The following is an 18505-nucleotide window of genomic DNA, read 5'->3' as shown; positions in this document are numbered from 1 at the left end:
AGGTGCCCCTGGATTTTAAAACGTAGTGGTACAGAGCCACACACAGCGGTCTGTCATGATTTCTACCTTCCCTTTCGTTTCTCTCATTGTCTGTTTTCATTTCCTTTCTTTTCCTTTCTTCCTCTCCTGGAAGTTTGCTTAATATATTGGCGTTTCCAAAACACAGCTTAAGATTCCACCTATGAGACCTGCTGGAGTTTCTCTGTTTGTAGTTTGGGGGAGAGATTTTGTTTCCTAGTATTGAAAACCTTGAATTAAAATCTTTAATTCCTTCTACTTCTTTTTAAAAAAAAATCGAAGCGTAGTTAACATTCAACATCCGGGGAGTTTCAGGTGGACACCGTTTTCGTTTGATATTTGCACATATTGCGAGACGATGACCACGGTAAGCGTGCTTAGCGTCTTGTCGCTACGCAATTACAGAATTACTTTTTCCTCATGATGAGACCTTTTCAGATCTTTTCGCAAATTTCCAATATGCCATCCAGCACAGTGAACGGCACATCACAGCCCCACAGCTTTCCCATTTTTACGCCTGGAAGCTTATACCTTTGGACGCCTTCACACCTTTCTCCCACCCCTGGCCCGGCAGCCGCCAACGTGTTCTCCGTACGCGTGAGCTTGGTTTTTGGTTTCTGTTCTAGATTCCGCATGTAAGTGAGATCACACGGTATCTTGGTCTTTTTACTTTCTTTTGTGTTGTTACTGTTTGAATCACTTCTTGAATTTATTATTTTCATTCTGTCTTAGTTACGGCAACGTGTGAAGCATTGGGTCTCGACCAGGGGTGGTTTTGATTCACGGGGACGCGTCTAGGGCGGCCGTTGTGACGACTGCGTGGTGCCAGTGGCACTTGGTTTCTCTTCAGGACCCAAACGGAGGCCTCTGAGTTTTATCTTGTGAAAGGAGACGTGGCCGGCAGGGACGTGGCCTCAGTCGGGGCTCCTGTTCTTGGCTGTGTCCTCTTTCCTCCCGCGGGGTCTTTCCTTCCCGCGTCTGGCCAGATTGGGCAATAGAACGTGTTTTGGTTTTGCATGGTTTGTGTTTCCTTCTCGGGGGGGGTCACAAGTTCCGTTTTTGTCTCCTCATCTGGCCCGGGGTCACCCTTCCATTTCTGACAAATATCAAACCGTTATCTTCTACAAGCGACAAAAATTAAATAGTATTTACGACCTCTTCTCAGGCAAAGTTGAGACGTTTGGCTCACTTTTCTTCCTTCTCTCCAACCCACGGAGTTATTTATAAAGACTACAATGTTCTCTATGATTTTGTTTGTACGTTTTCTCTGGTGGGGCGAATGCCTGCGGTTGGCTTAGCTGTGTTAGCGACGACTAATTACCCGGACTACAGCCGTCCTGATCTCCTTGCTTGCAGTTTTCCAGAAACGTGGGCTTTGCCTTCTTGGGATTTTTGTCCTTTCGTTCTTGTGTGAGCGCATGAGGCGTAAGGAGAGTTTGCGGAGAGAAGAGGTTTTCCGGCGGGGAGGGCTGGGGTCTGCGAGGCGCCTGAGACTCCCCTCTCACCCCCCAGACTGTGACTGCAGCGCCGCCGGGACCCAGGGCAACGCCTGCCGGAAGGACCCGCGGGTGGGACGCTGCGTGTGCAAACCCGCCTTCCAGGGCGTCCACTGCGAGCTCTGTGCCCCGGGGTTCTACGGCCCGAGCTGCCAGCGTGAGTGTGGCCCCGTGTCTGTCCTCGTGCGGCCCCCGGAGCCTGCGCCCTCTCTGACTGAGTGCGGCCACCCCTCCCTGCAGCCTGCCGGTGCTCCAGCCCCGGAGCGGTGGAAGGGGACTGCGACCCTGACTCAGGCCAGTGCGCGTGCCGGGAGGGCTTCGAGGGGGCCGCGTGTGACCGCTGCGCCCCGGGATACTTCCACTTTCCTCTCTGCCAGCGTGAGCGAGGCCAGCCCAGCGGGCACGGGGGTGTGTGGGGCCCAGGGTGTGGCCTGCCCGGCTCAGGGGGCCCCCATGTGCTCCTTTCCTCTATAGTGTGTGGCTGCAGCCCCGTGGGGACCCTGCCCGAGGGCTGTGATGAGGCCGGCCGCTGCCCGTGCCGGCCAGGGTTCGACGGCCCTCACTGTGACCGCTGCAGCCCGGGCCACCATGGCTACCCCGACTGCCACGGTGAGCGGAGGGCCAGGGCGGGGCCCCGGGTGGAGCGGGAGGGCCACCCACAGGCGCCCCGGGCCTAACCCCTTGTCACCTGCAGCCTGCACCTGCGACCCCCGGGGTGCCCTGGACCAGCTCTGCGGGGCAGGGGGCGTGTGCCTCTGTCGCCCCGGCTACACGGGCACTACCTGCCAGGAATGCAGCCCCGGCTTCCACGGCTTCCCCCACTGTGCCCGTGAGTGTCCTCGCCGGGGGAGGGTGGGCGGCCATGTCCCTCCTGCCCGCCCACACCCTGCCTTTCTCACCCAGCCTGCCGCTGCTCCGCCGAGGGCTCCCTGCACGCCGCCTGTGACCCCCGGAGCGGGCAGTGCAGCTGCCGGCCCCACGTGACGGGGCTGCGATGTGACGCCTGCGTGCCCGGCGCCTACAACTTCCCCTCCTGTGAAGGTGAGGCCGGCGCGGGGTGCGTGGTCCGTGTAGCTGCCCCTTCGTTCCTGTGTGCCCACGCCCGTCCACGCGCTTTGTGTGCTCACGCGTGCGTTCGTGTGGCCGTTCACGCACTGTGCTCACGTGGGGGCCCGCGTGCCACGTATGTGCGTCTGTGGGCCTCGTAAGTGCGCGCACACGTTTTCACGTGATTGTTCTCGGGAGCGCGTGTTCCCTCGCCGTGTTCACGTGCTCTGTGCGCCTACAGCGTGTGTCCACACGTTTGCACCTGTTCCCTGTGGCGGGGGAGGGCACGTGCCTTTGTAGCCGAGGGAACCAGAGCACAGAGGCACCCTGCACGTGTTTGCCCGCCTCTTCACATGAGTGGGAGGCACGTGCGCTGGCTCCCACGGAGCCGTGGGTCCTGGCCGGGCCCGGGGAAGCCCTCGGCCCTGAGTCAGTGACTGAGAAGTGACCAGAGCCCGTGTCTCCCCACAGCTGGGTCCTGCCACCCTGCCGGCCTGGCCCCGGCCGATCATACCCGTCCTGAGGTGAGCCCAGGTCAGCCCTCAGTGGAGTTCAGCCTGTCACCTCCAGGGAGACCATCGCTTCCCTTGCTGCCCTGTCGCCTTGGCAACCTCAGGGCCCGTTTGTTCCCTTGGCTGGTCCTCAGTCTGCATCCCGGGGACATGCCCGAGATGGGGCAGGGTCAGGGCTCCAGGGCTAAGGGTTTCGGGTAGAAGGGCAGGGACCCATTCCGACCCTCAGTCTCATCTTCTCCCAGGCACAGGCCCCTTGTACGTGCCGGGCTCATGTGGAGGGGCCGAGCTGCGATCGCTGTAAACCCGGGTTCTGGGGGCTGAGTCCCAGCAACCCCGAGGGCTGCACCCGTGAGTCTGGGGGTGGGTGGGTGTCCGAGTGCTGGGGAGGCTCTGGGGCACGGGAGCGGTGTAGGGAGGCGAGTGCCAGCCCCGCAGGGTCCAGGCCCGCTCTGCCTCTCCCCTAGGCTGCAGCTGTGATCCCCGGGGCACGCTGGGTGGAGTCGCCGAATGCCGGCCGGTGAGTCTGGGGGCCGAGGTGCCCGGGGGCTGTGGGGCAGGCGCGTCCCGACCCTCCCTGCTCGGTCTCACCTTTTCGCCCGGCCACAGGGCGACGGCCAGTGCTCCTGCAAGCCTCACGTGTGTGGCCAGGCCTGCGCAGCGTGCCGGGACGGCTTCTTCGGGCTGGACCGAGCTGACTACTTTGGCTGCCGCAGTGAGTGACTGCGTCCCGCGGGGAGGGCCTGGCTGTCGTGCGGGCACTCGTCGGGCAGCCTCCGAAAGCCTGGCCAGGCCTGTGCTGGGCACGGGGGCCGCCCTCTCTCTCCCGTGCCCCTGGCAGACGTCACTAGTCGGCCCCAGGGTCTCATCACTGTCCGGAGCCCCAGGCGGCCCCTGCGGGTCGTGGGAGTGGGCTTTGTGGCCCAGTTGCTCTCTGCAGATAGTAGACCGAGCCCCAGGGGCCCGGGCCCGGTGTGGGAAAAGCGCCAAGGCCGGCTGGGGGTGGGCGGCACTGACCTGGCTCTCTCCTGTCGCAGGCTGCCGGTGTGACGTCGGCGGTGCGCTGGGACAGGGCTGTGACCCGCGGACGGGCGCCTGCCGGTGCCGCCCCAACACCCAGGGCCTCACCTGTGCCGAGTGGGTGCCCCACCCGGGGGGCTGGAGGGCAGGGGGCCGGAGAGGCAGCTCGTCCGGTAGGGGCCCCGGGGGACTGCCCTTGACCACCCCTGTCGTGGCCAGGCCGGCGCGAGACCACTACCTCCCTGACCTACACGACCTACGCCTGGAGCTGGAGGAGGCGGCCACGCCCGAGGGCCGCACCGCGCGCTTCGGCTTCAACCCCCTCGAGTTCGAGAGCTTCGGCTGGAGGGGCTACGCGCAAATGTCGCCCATCCAGGTGGGTGGGGAGCTGCCCGGCCCAGGTCTCAGCGTCGAGTCCCCACTGTGGCCGGCAGATGGGGCGGGCGGGGGACCAGGCTGGGAATGGCCAGGGAGGGGCGACCCCGACTCTCCGTGTCCCCGCTCCCCCCAGCCCAGGATCGTGGTGAGGCTGAACGTGACCTCCCCTGACCTCTTCCGGCTCGTCTTCCGGTTCGTCAACCGCGGGTCCAGCACTGTGAGCGGGCGAGTCTCTGTGCAGGAGGAGGGCAAGTTTGCCACCTGCACCAACTGTGAGTGCCTGGGGGCCTCTCGCCGCCTGTGCCGCTGCCCGCCCCGCCCCAGCCCCGCTGCCCACTCCGCCCCAGCCCCGCTGCCCGCCCCGCCCCAGCCCCGCTGCCCGCCCCACCCCAGCCCTGCTGCCCACTCCGCTGCCCTACCCCCCCCCAGTCCCGCCCAGCCCCGCCCCAGCTGCTCCTGCCCCACCCCCTACCCTCCCACTTCTGCCCCAGCCCCACTGGGGGCCCATGTGTGGGTGGGGGGCCGGCCTGTGCCCTGGGGGAGCTGCAGCCCGTGGTGGCCCGTGGGCTGAGACTAGGAGTCTCACGGTCCACGTCCCCAGGTACGGAGCAGAGCCAGCCTGTCACCTTCCCACCCAGCACGGAGCCTGCCTTTGTCACCGTGCCCCAGAGGGGCTTTGGGGAGCCCTTTGTGCTGAACCCCGGCGCCTGGGCCCTGCTCGTGGAGGCTGAGGGGGTGCTCCTGGTGAGGCGGGGGCTGAGCGGGGTGGATCAGGGCCCGCGGACGGGGCCCTAGTACATACCTCTCCCCCCGCCCGCCAGGACTATGTGGTCCTTCTACCCAGCACCTACTACGAGGCGGCCCTCCTGCAGCTGCGGGTGACCGAGGCCTGCACGTTCCGGCCTGCTGAGCAGCGCTCCAGGGAGAAGTGAGGGCCGGCCTGGTGGGGGTGGAGGCCTGACCCTCACTGTGCCCACTGCGTGTCCCTGCTGACGGCATTCTGTGTCCCCCGCCCTCCCCCCAACCCAGCTGCCTCCTCTACACGCACCTGCCCCTGGATGGCTTCCCCTCAGCTGCAGGAACCGAGGCCCTGTGTCGCCGTGACAACAGCTTGCCCTGGCCGTGCCCCACGGAGCAGCTCAGCCCTTCGCACCCGCCCCTGGCCGCCTGCCTGGGCAGTGACGTGCGTGTCCCTGGGACCCCACAGAGGGGCAGGCAGGGTCAAGATCTGGGGAAGGCGTGCCCTTGGCTGGAGGTTGGGGGAGGGAGGGCCCGTGCCGCGGTGACGGCACACAGGTGCAGGCAAGGCCACAGGTTTGACGTCGGGAGTCAAGACAGCCTTGGAGCCTCATTTGTAAATGGGGTGTCGCTGACCCCCCCTCCCCCCCCAGCTTATCACGAGGAGGCAGAGAGTCATTTGTTCTCTCTGAAGACCCGGGCTGGGCCTCCGGGCAGCAAGCACTCAGCAGCACTGAGGCCAAGAGGCCTTGGGAAGGCAGGGGAGGCTTGGAGTGAGCAGAGGTTGGAGGCCAAGTGGCCATGGGGGTGTCCTGGGAGGAGTGCCCCGGGCAAGGACAGCAGGTGCAGACTCAGACCTGGGGGGGGGGGGGGGGGGGGAGGCTGTCGGGGGGAGGTGGTAAGGGCTGTGCCCAGGGGTGCCCAGGGAGTGCACGGGGTCTCGTTCTGCCGGTGGGGCCTCTGATCACTCTGTCCCCCCCACTCCCAGGTGGACGTTCAGCTTCAGGTGGCTGTGCCACAGCCGGGCCGCTACGTCCTGGTGGTGGAGTATGCCAATGAGGACGCCCGCCAGGAGGCGGGCGTAGGCGTGCACGTCCCGCGGCGGGCCCCTCAGCAGGGGGCACTCACTTTGCACCCCTGCCTCTACAGGTCTGTGGGAGTGGGAGAGGATTCGGGTCTGGGGGGGACGCGTGGGAGGGCTTGGGCCCCGGGGCTGCCCCACCCGCTGACCACCCCGCCCCCGTCCCCAGCACCCTGTGCCGGGGCGCCGCCCTGGACACGCAGCACCACCTGGCGGTCTTCCACCTGGACACGGAGGCCAGCGTCCGGCTCACGGCCAAGCAGGCACGCTTCTTCCTGGTGAGGCCCTGACCCCTGACCTGCATGGGCCCCAGGGCCCCCCTGTGGCTTCCCGCCTTTCGGAAGATTTCAGACGGCATAGAAGTAGAAGAGTGTGGGGAGCCCAGGGGCCCAGCAGCCGCCCCGCCGTCAGTGCGCGCACGGCTCGTGGGGAGGGGGTGCGCGCACGGCTCGTGGGGATTGGAGAGGAGGAGAAAGTGACTATGTTAACAAAAAACCGCCTCCTGGTATAATTTGCAAGAACATCGCGGTGTGAAGGGGTCTGTTCGGCGGGGTCGTTGGCTCCTGGTCGTCCTCCGTGCTCTGAGAACGAGGATGACGTTGCCGCGACACGGGCCCCTGCACCTGCCTGGGCACGAAGCATCGTGCCGTGCTAACGTCGCGGACGCCCAGGAGCGAGCGGAGACGTGCCCTCGATAAAGCTCAGGGCGGGTGACGCTCGCTCTCACAAGACCAGTGTTACGTTTCCCGCCCTTTAAAAAATGGATCTACTCCCGCACGTGCCGTTATAAAAGCGTCGCATGTCGGGAAAGACTCACAAAGGGAGAGGGAGCCCCGTGGCTGCCCGCCGCACCCCCTCCGTGCGCTTTCTGGGGCTGGTGTGTTTCACGCGTGTTGCTGAAGACACGGCCGCAGGGCTCCCGCCCGACCAGCTGACGTAAAGGGGCCTGTGTCTCTGCTCAGCCCTGTGGCGGGGACCCAGACCTGCCTCGCGTGCACAGCCCAGCGTGGCTCTCCCTCACCCCCCACACCCAGGCCGGGAAGCAGCACGCCCCTGCGACGCCCCTCGGCCCCCGTGGCCACCCCCCCGGCACTGAGCGCGCCATCTCATCAGTGCGTTCTGGAGCTTTGTTACCGGAATCTCCCAGGGCAGGTGTCCCCGCCTCCGCTGTGGGGTTTCCTGGGCAGCTTTGGTGTCTCGCGTTTGTCGTATCTGCCACACAAGATATTGTCGCTGGAGCCGAGGGGGGAGGTCGCGGTCGAGGAGCCGCAGAGAGTGACAGGATGGGTGGCGGAGGGGAGACGGGAGGGTGGCCCCGAGGAGAGCTGAGAAGGGCTCTGGTCTAGACGCTGCAGTCGAGGGCCAGTGTTCGTGCAGCCAGAGGAACCGGGGACTAGGCGTGGAGAGCGGGACGCGGGGCCGACGCGGGGTGTGGGAGGGCCCCACGCGCACGTCCACGCCTGGCCCTCTGTCCACAGCACGGCGTCACCCTGGTGCCCGTGGAGACATTCAGCTTGGAGTTCGTGGAGCCCCGGGTCCGCTGCGTCAGCAGCCACGGTGCCTTCGAGCCCAGCAGGTGGCGGGGCCGGGAGGGGCCGGGACCGCTGGCGGGGCACGCCGGCCGGCCCGCGGGGACTCACTCCCGCGCCCCCTCCAGTGCCACCTGCCTGCCGTCGCGCTTCCCGAAGCCGCCCCAGCCCGTCATCCTGCGGGACTGCCGCGTGCTGCCGCTGCCTCCCGGCCTCCCCCTGGCCCGCTCGCAGGACTTCGCGCCCGGCGCGCTCCCGCCAGGGCCCCAGCCTCGGCCCTCCACTGCCGTGGACCCCGACGTGGAGCCCACCCTGCTGCGCCACCCCCAGGTGAGGGCCCAGGCCGGGAGGACTCCACCCTCCAGCCCGGCTCGCACTCCTACCCCCGCGCCCGCTCAGCGCAGCCTCTCCCTGCAGGGGACTGTGGTCTTCACCACCCACGTGCCCGCGCTGGGCCGCTACGCCTTCCTGCTGCATGGCTACCAGCCGGCGCACCCCACCTTCACCGTGGAGGTCCTCGTCAGCGGGGGCCGAGTCTGGCAGGGTGAGTGGCTGGGGCGGGCCGTGGGGGCGGACCCCCGGACGAGGAGCCAGCCCGTCGGGGGTCTCCTCGCACGGCCCCTCGTGTGGTCATCGCGAGGTGCGGACGTCGCGAGAGCTGTCGGCTCTCAGAGGAGGGGCCCAGGGCCCAGGGCAGGCGGCAGCCCCGGCCTCCGGGCCCCCTTCCCGGATTCGCTCGATTCCCTTCCAGAGTCGGGGCTCGCCCTGTCACGTAGGCGGGTAATCCAGGCTTCACCGCGGGACACGTGTCGACGGCACCTGTGTTCTCACGTGTGTGTCTGCTTCGTTTTTGCTCGGCCGAGCTCGGGACCCGTGCCTAGCGGGCCTCTGTGTGTGGCCACACCCGATTCACGTAGCGCAAGCGGGCCCAGCCGGAGAGGCCTGACGCGCGGTCACATGTCCGCCTTGTGCATCGCAGATGCACGCCCCTCGGTGGGCAGGGCGCTGTCCCGTGGCCATCTCTTCTTCCCTGGTGGCTCTGGGAGTGACCCCGGAATGAGGCCACGGGGCCACGGCTGGTCTGTGGGGCGTGGAGGATGTGCGCCAACCTGCCTTTTCATCCCCCTCCAGGCCACGCCAACGCCAGCTTCTGCCCACACGGCTATGGCTGCCGCACCCTGGTGGTGTGTGAGGGCCAGGCCGTCCTGGATGTGACCGACAGCGAGCTCACCGTGACCGTGCGTGTGCCCGAGGACCGGTGGCTCTGGCTGGTGAGTCCCGAGGACGCCATGTCTGCACGCAGATGTCTTGGGGCCCGACGTGGGGCTAGCGTCTCCGGGTATGGATGTCCTGAACGCGTCACACCATCGGTCACCTCAGGCAGGTTGTGTCCATCTGCGTGGCCCAGCCCCACACCAGGTGCCAGGGAGAGCGGGCTCCACGGACCTCCGGGCCAGGCTGTGAGGCTGGTGGAGGGGGGAGGGTATCTAAGAGCCAAGATGTTGCCTGCTATCCCCCTGGAGCCCTGCTGGTCAGGGTGGCCTTCTCGGAGGAGGAGGCCTAGAGGGACGGAGAGGGAGGGCAAAGGCATGTCTGGCAGACAAGGATGGGAGGGGGGCACCAAGAGGCTGGACGCTTCTTTATCGCTGAGCATCACAACCCTAAGCGTCCCTTAGGCTCCAGAAGCCGACCTCCCTTCTGAGCAGCCCACTGGGCACCCAACACCTGCCAGCCTTGCTGGGGCCCGGGGTTGGGTGTGGTGCGGCCATTGCCGTCTTAGCTGCCTGGCTGGACCCTGGCCGGTCCCAGGGACCCCCCCGCCCCCACCCCATTGCCCCCACCCCCCTTCGTGATGTGCTGCTTCCGGCAGGCTCTGGTCTACTTCCCCAGCCTGGGTCCTCCCCTGGGCCCACGGGAAGGTGACTAGGCCTTGGTGCTCTAGGAGTACGTGCTGGTGGTCCCCGAGGAGGCCTACAGCTCCGGCTACCTCCGAGAGGAGCCCCTGGACAAATCCTACGACTTCATCAGCCAGTGTGCCAGCCAGGGATACCACATCAGGTGGACTGGGCTGGGGCCGGGCGGGGCTGGAGGCGGGGCTCCGGGGTGGGGCGGGGCCGGAGGCGGGGCGGTGGGTGGGGCTGGGGGCGGGGCTCTGGATGGGGACTGGGCCTCACCACCTCATTCTCACCCCAGCCCCAGCAGCTCGTCCCAGTTCTGTCACGATGCAGCCTCCTCTCTCTCTCTCTTCTATAATAACGGGGCTCGGCCTTGTGGCTGCCATGAAATGGGAGCCACGGGCCCCACATGTGAGCCCTTTGGGGGCCAGTGTCCCTGCCGTGCCCATGTCATCGGCCGTGACTGCTCCCGTTGTGCCACTGGCTACTGGGGCTTCCCCAGCTGCAGGCGTGAGTAATTCAGTCCCCGGGGGTGCCGGCGAAGGAAGGTCCTAATCCCAGGGAGGCTTCCCAGTGGAAGGAAGTGTGGGTATGGTGGCCAGGAGAAAGTTCTAGAGCTGTGCTGCCCCGTCTGTAGGACCTCAGGCAGCCCGTGGCTTCGCTGTCAGACAGGGTCCGGGGACCGGACAGCGATTCTGGGCAACTGACCGCACATCAGAGGAGCCGCCTGGGCCAGGCGGCCTGGAGCTTGGCGAAACCGGGCCGGGGTGGGGTGGGGCGGGGTGTCCTCGGGCCCGGACCCCCGGCGTCTGATGGGGCAGAGGGTTCACCACGCCCGTGCCCGTGCTCTGCAGCCTGTGACTGCCGAGGCCGCCTGTGTGATGAGCTCACCGGCCGCTGTGTCTGCCCGCCTCGCACCGTCCCGCCCGACTGCATCGTCTGTCAGCCCCTGACCTTTGGCTGCCACCCCCTGGTTGGCTGTGAGGAGTGTAACTGCTCGGGGCCTGGTGTCCAGGAGCTTACGGATCCCACCTGTGACATGGACAGTGGCCAGTGCAAGTGAGCTGGGCAGTGGGGCTGTCACCATGGCCCGGGGTCGGTCCTGGGTCAGGGATGGCACTGCCACTGAGAGCACCTCCCCCCAGGTCTGGAGGGGGGGTTACACCTTGGGGATCCGCTGCCTTGGGGGCCACCTGTGGTCTCAGTAAGCGTGGAGGAGAGGCCCGGCCAGCGTCTGAACTTCCTCTGGCAGGTGCAGACCCAATGTGGCCGGGCGCCGCTGTGACACCTGTGCCCCTGGCTTCCACGGCTACCCCAGTTGTCGCCCCTGTGACTGCCATGAAGCGGGCTCCACGCCCGGCGTGTGCGACCCCCTCACGGGCCAGTGCTACTGCAAGGTGAGGGGCCGGGGGGGGGGGGGGGGCCTAGGTGGCCTCCACGGCCTGATGCCCCACCTCCTGTGTTGCCTCAGCCGCTGAAACTCCTCCTCTGGGGGCCCTGGGGGCTTCCCGGCCGATTCTGGGGACTCAGCCCGTCAGCGAGCGGGTGACAGCGAGCCAGGGTGGTTGAGCCCACAGCACGTGGCCGACCGACCTGCCCTGTCCACCCGCCCCCAGGAGAACGTGCAGGGCCTGAGGTGTGACCAGTGCCGCCTGGGGACCTTCTTCCTGGACGCTGCCAACCCAAAAGGCTGCACCCGCTGCTTCTGCTTCGGGGCCACCGAGCGCTGTGGGAGCTCGGCCCACACCCGCCGGGAGGTGTGCAGTCAGCAGGACCTGGACTGGGGCAGGGCCGCCTCCCAGAGGGGACACGTGACCCCCAACCGGCAGGCCCCGGGTGCGGGACGGGCCCCGTGGCACGTGAGGGTGCTCACCCCGCGCCCCTCCTGTGTGCCCACAGCTTGTGGACATGGAGGGCTGGACGCTGGCGAGCAGCGACCGGCAGGTGGTGCCTCACGAGCTGCGGGCGGCCTCGGAGCTGCTCTACGCCGACTTGCGGCTCGGGGCCGAGGCCTTCCCTGAGCTGTACTGGCAGGCCCCACCCTCCTACCTGGGGGACAAGGTGAGCGAGCGAGGCCGGCCCTGGGGACGGCACTGTGAGGGTGTCCAGGAACCCCCTGGAGGCTGGGGGAGGACAGCAGTGAGGTGCCCACGTCCAGGGCGGGATAGGGGCTCTGTGAGGGTGCCCGGGGCCCAGCCCAGCCCCGTTGCTGGTGACCCTGCGCCCGCGGTCAGGGTCTGGCCGGGTCACGTCTCTGTGCCCTGCCTCCAGGTGTCATCCTATGGCGGCACCCTCCGCTACGAACTTCACTCGGAGACCCAGCGGGGAGACGTGTTCATCCCCATGGAAAGCAGGCCGGACGTAGTGCTGCAGGTAGCCGGACGGGGCGGGTGCGGCTGCGCGGGTTGGCGGGCACCGCCGAGCGGGACGGCGGGCAGCCCGGCTGCCGGCCCTCATCTGCCCGCGCGCCTCCCCAGGGCAACCAGATGAGCATCATGTTCCTGGAGCCGGCGTACCCGGCGCCCGGCCACGTCCACCGCGGGCAGCTGCAGCTGGTGGAGGTGAGCAGAGCTGGTCCGGGCACCCGGGGCCATCCTGGATCCTGGCACGGCCCAGGGGAGCCCAGGGGGCCTGAGGCTGCCGTGCCCGCTCTCCGGGACAGAAAACGGGGCCTGGGAGCGGGAGCTCGGCCCCTCCCCCGCGCACATCGCCACCCGCTGCTCTGGCCGCCCGTGCCCGTGGCGCTCCCGGCCGCCTGCCGGCCCGCGGGGCCCTGACCCCCAACGGCCGAGCAGCTGCTGGGGTGCCCGGCGGCCCTGCGGGTCCAACTGCCTTTTGCCCCGGCCTCCCCGTGTCTACCTCGGGAGCAGCGGCTCTCCTCCCAGCTCGTGGCCTGTCTGGGTCTCTATCTAAGGTGTCTTCGGGTGAACGGAAATTCAGATGTTTAACGGATTCAGAGTTCTAGATTTTTCACGTGTGGTTAGTGTTTCCGTGTCTCGTTCACGGGTCAGTCTCTGGAATTAGAAAATGCTCACCTGCGTTTTGTTCTAAAATTCAAAGCATCTCCTCCATGCGTTTGAATCCTTATCACGTCTGGAGGTGGTGTCTGTGCTCCGTGGGAGGTGGGGGGCCGGGGCCGGTCCCCCCACGGGTGGTTGGGCTGTTCCGGCCCCGAAGTCACCCGTCCTGCCCCGCTGAGCACCGTCACGGCCCGCAGGGGAACTTCCGGCACACGGAGACCCACAGCGCCGTGTCCCGCGAGGAGCTCATGATGGTGCTGGCGGGCCTGGAGGAGCTGCACATTCGCGCTCTCTTCTCCCAGACCTCCTCGGCCGTCTCCCTGCGCAGGGTGGCGCTGGAGGTGGCCGGCGAGGCGGGCGGGGGGCCTCCAGCCAGCAACGTGGAGTCGTGCATGTGCCCTGCCAACTACCTTGGGGATTCCTGCCAGGTGAGGTGGGGGCAGGCGGCCCCGTTCCGTCTCCCCGTTCGCCTCCCGCCCGCCGGCTGATCTGTCTGCCCCTCCCCTGTCACCCGTGTCCCTGCCCGGCCCTCCGTACACACGGCCGCGCCGCATCCCTTCACTGCCTGGTCCGCCTGCGTCCGCGGGCCCACCCCGGCGTCGCCGCGTCCCACACCTGCCCGCCCTCCTCCCCTTCACGCATTCGTCCACCTGCTTGTCTGTCCGAGGGGTTCGTCACTGAGCGCCCGCCCAGTCAGAAGAGGCATCTGGAGGAGAGAGAGGCGGCCCAGCCCACACTGGGGGGCTGCTCACCGGGGTCAGGGCGTCCGTATGCCTTTGGGGATCTGACTTCATGTCTCCAGCCGGTCAGGGCCAGGATTCCTGAGGGCCTGAGAGCATGGTCCCTCGTCTGCGCTCTGGGGCTGGCTCTGCTTCCTTTCCTGAGGACTGTGCCTCTGCCCCCAGGAGTGTGCCCCCGGCTATTACCGGGACGTCAAAGGTCTCTTCTTGGGTCGCTGTGTCCCCTGTCAGTGCCACGGCCACTCAGACCGCTGCCTCCCCGGCTCGGGCATCTGCGAGGTGAGTAGGGCCCAGCAGAGGCCGGGCAGCCCACCGAGACACAGACTCGGGGAGACCAGGGCCCTTGGATCAGCGGTTGTGGCCACGCTGGGGTGCGGGTGGAGGGAGGTGTCCTGGGCGGGGCACCGGCTGGCCTTGGGCACAGAGTCCCTGGCACGGCTGGCGGGAGGGCTGATCAGACCCTGCTGTGAGGAGCAGGGCCTGTGTCGTCAGCACCCCCACCTGTGCCTTCCGCCCCAGGGCTGCCAGCACAACACCGAGGGCGACCGCTGCGAGCACTGCCAGGCTGGCTTTGTTCGCAGTGGGTCCGAGGACCCGACGGCCCCCTGTGTCAGCTGCCCCTGCCCCCTCGCCGTGCCTTCCAACAAGTAAGCTGGGCCAGCCGGTCCAGGGTCCCCCCAAAGGGCGGCTGGTGGCCACGCTCCCTTGCAGCCCAGTGTGGAAGGTCACCATCCCCTACCCTCTTGGGTCAGCACTGCCCTCTGGAGGCGGGGACAGCTGAGGTGGGCTTTCCGGGTGGGGGCCCCTGGTGGGTGTACCGCTGTAACAAGACCATCTCCGCCCACACAGCTTCGCGGTGGGCTGCGTCCTGCGAGGTGGCCGCACACAGTGTCTCTGCAAACCCGGCTATGCGGGCGCCTCCTGCGAGCGGTGAGCTAGCTGGGCGTGGGGGCGGGGGCTGTGGGGGGTGCGCACGTGAGTCGGCATGTGTATGGGTGGGTGGGCGGAGGGACACAGGCCGCTCACCTTGCCACCGTCCCCAGGTGCGCGCCGGGCTTCTTCGGGAACCCCATGGTGCTGGGCAGCTCATGCCAGCCGTGCGACTGCAGTGGCAACGGTGACCCCAACCTGCTCTTCAGCGACTGCGACCCCCTGACGGGCGCCTGCCGCGGCTGCCTGCGCCACACCGCCGGGCCCCGCTGCGAGAGCTGCGCCCCCGGCTTCTACGGCAACGCCCTGCTGCCCGGCAACTGCACCCGTAGGCGCGGGGGCCGCGGGGGAGGGCGGGGGGCGGCGAGCAGGCCGCCGTGGGGGCTGCCACGGGATGGAGGAGGGGGGCGGCCGGGCGGAGCGAGGGGCTCAGGTCCGAGTGCGGCGGCGAGGAGGAGCCCGGTGAGGGAGGGGCTTCAGGGCTCTTGCCGCGTCACCCCTTCTGCAGGGTGTGACTGCTCCCCGTGCGGGACGGAGACCTGTGACCCCCACAGCGGGCACTGCGTGTGCAAGCCAGGCGTGACAGGCCCGCGCTGTGACCGCTGTCAGGTAGGGCTGCCCGGGGGGCGGAGCCTGCGGCTGGGGGCGGGGCCTGCGGCTGGGGGGCGGGGCCTCCCAGCCGGGGGCACCCCGCCATCAAGGTGGTCTGTGCCGCAGGAAGGACACTTCGGCTTCCAGAGCTGTGGGGGCTGCCGCCCGTGTGCCTGCGGACCAGCCGCGGAGGGCTCTGAGTGCCACCCCCAGAGTGGGCAGTGCCACTGCCGGCCAGGGGCGGGAGGGCCCCAGTGCCGTGAGTGCGCCCCGGGCCACTGGGGGCGCCCCGAGCAGGGCTGCAGGCGTGAGTACCGGGGAGCCGTGGGGTGGCCGGCCCCCAACCCCCCCCCCCCCGCCAACCTTCTGCCAGCGCTCACCCCGCCCCTCCGTACCTAGGCTGCCGGTGCCAGGGGGGCCACTGTGACCTGCACACCGGCCACTGCACGTGCCCCCCCGGGCTCAGCGGGGAGCGCTGTGACACCTGCAGTCACCAGCACCAGGTGCCGGTGCCCGACGGGCCTGGGGACCGCGGCGTCCACTGCGAAGGTGTGCCCCGTGCTCTGGCCCTGCTCCGCCAGCCATGCCCGTCCCTGCCTCCTCCCAGGTCTGCCTGTGGGCGTGTGGGTCCCAGCCCCTCGTGACCTGGCAGTCCCTGTGCTAACTTCAACTTCCAGAGAAACGCTGTGACCCCAACTCCCTCTCAGTTTTCCGAGGGGTCCCTGAACTTCATGCTGACCCACTGCTTCCTTCTGGTCCCCAAGTCCTGGACTCCCCAACCGGTCCTTAGCACCCCTGGACCCACCCTGACCTTCTACCCGCTTCCTGGCACCTGCCCGGTTCCCTGCTGACTTTCTGAGTCCGTGCCGACCTTTCGGTTGATCCTGTGATCCCCGTGCTCGCCTCTGACCCTTACTAAGCGCGTCACTTTCAGCGTAGCTCAACATTCCTGCGTCAGTTCTGTGATCCTTGGCTGACCTGTCCCCACCACACCATCCCCCCGATTCCTTCCCTGGCCCCACGCCAACCCCCGACCCCATACTGACTCCCCCTCCACCCCGCCCTCGCCCGTGCTGCCTACAGTGTGTGACCACTGTGTGGTGCTGCTCCTGGACGACCTCGAGCAGGCCGGCGCCCTCCTCCCTGCCATCCGGGAGCAGTTGCACGGAGTCAGCGCCAGCTCGGTGGCCTGGGCCCGGCTGCACGGGCTGAATGCCTCCATCACTGACCTGAAGGTACATGTCAGTCCGGCCCCCCAGCCTGTCCTCCCAGGGCGCAGGTTCTCACCTTCTCTCCTCCCCAGAGCCAGCTCCGGAGTCCGCCGGGCCCCCGCCATGAGACAGCACAGCAGCTGGAGGCCCTGGAACGACAGAGCTCAGGCCTCGGACGGGACACGCAGAGGCTGGACGGCCAGGCAGGACCCTGGGGAACGCCTGCGGGGAGGCCCCTCCCCCAACGCTCCCGGGGATGCTCCTCCCCTGGAACACCCCTTCCCGCAGCGGCCTGGACCTCCGGAGGTCCTCTCCCAGGGCCCCCGACTGTCTGCTCTCGCCCCTGATTCTCCGTGCCGTGTTCTGACGGGGCGCTGTGTCCACAGGCCGCAAGAGCCCTAGCCCGGGCTAGCCGGCTGCTGGACGGCACTGAGGCCTCGCTGGGCCGGGCGCAGACACTGCTGGCATCCATCAGGGCTGTGGACCGCATCCTGAGTGGTAGGGGCGAACCCAGCTGGGCAGGGGATGGCGGGCAAGCAGAATGGTGCTCAGGGTCCGAGCCGGAAGTGCTGCCTCCAGGGGGCCTGGTGCCGAAGAGCCCCGCAGAGTTGGCTGTGTCGACGGGGAGATGGTGCCGTGCCTGAGTGGGCCGCAGGGCACAGCAGGGGGCAGGAGGGGATGCAGGTGTGGCCGGAGAGGAGCGGGCAGGCGGATGCTGTGGGGCGTGCCCCCGCTCTCTGGGGATACCGTGCCCCCTTCTGGTGGTGCCCCATTCCCTGGAAAAACTTACGAACAGATCAGTCACAGCAAGAAGAGACTGGGGGGCGCAGGCCTGGCCCAGGGGTCAGGGAGGAGGGGAGATTTCAGCCCACTGCTGTCCTGGAGCAGGAGCTGGCCAGGCAAGGAAGCCGAGGGGACGGGCTGAGCAGACGGGCGGCAGGGTTTGGGGTGGGGGTGAGGAGGTCAGGCGGCCCAGCAGCCGAGCACAGCCGTGGCTTGGAGCCAGGGTCTTTCGACTCATCCAGGGCGTTTCCGGGTCATGTGCTGGTGCCCTGAGCGTGCTCAGGCGGGGTCTAGTGGGCAGAGGTCGGCCTGGGCCGCGGGCTGGCCTTGACAGCCCCCACCCCTGCCCCTGTAGAGCTTGAGTCCCAGACAGACCACCTGTTCCCGGCCAACGTCTCAGCCCCGTCGGGTGAGCTCGTGCGCCGGACGCTGGCCGAGGTGGAGCGACTGCTTGGGGAGATGCGGGCCCGAGACCTGGGCGCCCCGAGAGCAGCGGCTGAGGCTGAGCTGGACAAAGCCCGGAGACGTGAGTGGTGTGGGTCCCAGAGAAGGAGGGATGGGGAGGGACTGGTCCGGGAGCCCCAGGGGGGGGATGGTCAGCCCAGAATGGCTGAGATGGGCTTGAGGTGGGGCATCGGGGACCGGGCGGGACCAGGGCCTCGGGAGTTCCGCCTGCACCCCCATCCCTGTGTGGGGTCTTGGCCAGTGCTGGCCCGCGTACAGGAACAACTGACCAGCCGCTGGGAGGGGAACCGGGCACTGGCCGAGCGCACCCGAGACCAGCTGGCCCGGCACGAGGCCGGCCTCATGGACCTTCGAGGGGCCCTGAACCGGGCGGTGGGCACCATTCGGGAGGCGGAGGAACTCAACAGCCAAAACCAGGAGCGCTTGGAGGAGGTCCTGGTGAGGGGCCCTCCTCTCCTTGCCTCTCCCACTCACCTTCCTGCCCCGCAAGCTCCTTGTTACGTTGTCCCATCTTTTTGTCCCCGTTACCCTCTCCTTCCCTGTGGCCTCCAGCAACGGAAGCAGGAGCTGTCCAGGGACAATGCCACTCTGAGTGCCACCCTGCAGGCGGCCCGCAACATCCTGGCCCAGCTCTCGGAGCGCCTGCACGGCATGGACCAGGCCCGGGAGGTGAGTGCCACTCCTGGGGGCACCCAGGCAGGTCCGGGTGGGGCTTTGCGTGTAGGACGCGCCTCCGGGTCCCCACATCAGGTGAGAGCGAGTAGGGGGTCGGGTTGAAGGTCCCATTTGGCCCTCCCCACCCCCAGGAGTACGAGCACCTGGCCGCAAACCTGGACGGGGCCCGGACCCCGCTGCTGGAGAAGATGCGGGCCTTCTCCCCGGCGAGCAGCAGGGTGGAACTGGTGGAGGCCGCCGAGGCGCACGCGCGGCAGCTGGACCAGCTGGCCGTCAACCTGACCAGGTGCGAGGCCCGAGAAGTGCCAGGTCCTCTCTGGGACGCGGCGGGTCTGGGAGGGCTCTCGGAGAGGCTGCTGTTGCCCACAAGGTCTGG

At 67.8% G+C, this 18505-nt stretch overlaps 1 protein-coding gene across 1 annotated transcript in view; it reads left to right on the top strand.

The window, feature by feature from the left end:
• LAMA5 (laminin subunit alpha 5) overlaps positions 1-18505 on the top strand; it is a 50362-nt gene that overhangs the window by 23652 nt on the left and 8205 nt on the right. Inside the window, exons 12-55 of the mRNA XM_081795395.1 lie at positions 1531-1671; positions 1755-1892; positions 1989-2123; positions 2209-2343; positions 2418-2555; positions 3033-3085; positions 3319-3424; positions 3541-3593; positions 3683-3788; positions 4111-4210; positions 4313-4469; positions 4605-4743; positions 5073-5215; positions 5293-5399; positions 5501-5654; positions 6198-6358; positions 6460-6568; positions 7769-7866; positions 7948-8149; positions 8237-8363; positions 8951-9090; positions 9762-9877; positions 10013-10224; positions 10569-10773; positions 10967-11111; positions 11331-11471; positions 11614-11775; positions 11986-12087; positions 12192-12275; positions 12932-13162; positions 13640-13753; positions 13994-14121; positions 14324-14404; positions 14518-14732; positions 14913-15013; positions 15122-15302; positions 15395-15544; positions 16079-16230; positions 16299-16409; positions 16593-16704; positions 17345-17515; positions 17696-17892; positions 18007-18123; positions 18261-18415. Coding sequence (XP_081651521.1) covers positions 1531-1671; positions 1755-1892; positions 1989-2123; positions 2209-2343; positions 2418-2555; positions 3033-3085; positions 3319-3424; positions 3541-3593; positions 3683-3788; positions 4111-4210; positions 4313-4469; positions 4605-4743; positions 5073-5215; positions 5293-5399; positions 5501-5654; positions 6198-6358; positions 6460-6568; positions 7769-7866; positions 7948-8149; positions 8237-8363; positions 8951-9090; positions 9762-9877; positions 10013-10224; positions 10569-10773; positions 10967-11111; positions 11331-11471; positions 11614-11775; positions 11986-12087; positions 12192-12275; positions 12932-13162; positions 13640-13753; positions 13994-14121; positions 14324-14404; positions 14518-14732; positions 14913-15013; positions 15122-15302; positions 15395-15544; positions 16079-16230; positions 16299-16409; positions 16593-16704; positions 17345-17515; positions 17696-17892; positions 18007-18123; positions 18261-18415 — 6025 coding nt within the window. The remainder of the gene's footprint in view (positions 1-1530; positions 1672-1754; positions 1893-1988; positions 2124-2208; positions 2344-2417; positions 2556-3032; positions 3086-3318; positions 3425-3540; positions 3594-3682; positions 3789-4110; positions 4211-4312; positions 4470-4604; positions 4744-5072; positions 5216-5292; positions 5400-5500; positions 5655-6197; positions 6359-6459; positions 6569-7768; positions 7867-7947; positions 8150-8236; positions 8364-8950; positions 9091-9761; positions 9878-10012; positions 10225-10568; positions 10774-10966; positions 11112-11330; positions 11472-11613; positions 11776-11985; positions 12088-12191; positions 12276-12931; positions 13163-13639; positions 13754-13993; positions 14122-14323; positions 14405-14517; positions 14733-14912; positions 15014-15121; positions 15303-15394; positions 15545-16078; positions 16231-16298; positions 16410-16592; positions 16705-17344; positions 17516-17695; positions 17893-18006; positions 18124-18260; positions 18416-18505) is intronic.

This window comes from Panthera onca, chromosome A3 (assembly GCF_046562875.1).
Source record: "Panthera onca isolate mPanOnc1 chromosome A3, mPanOnc1 haplotype 2, whole genome shotgun sequence".
NCBI lineage: Eukaryota > Metazoa > Chordata > Mammalia > Carnivora > Felidae > Panthera > Panthera onca.
The sequence above is the reverse complement of the archived record's forward strand: the minus strand, read 5'-3'. Positions and strand labels throughout refer to the sequence as shown.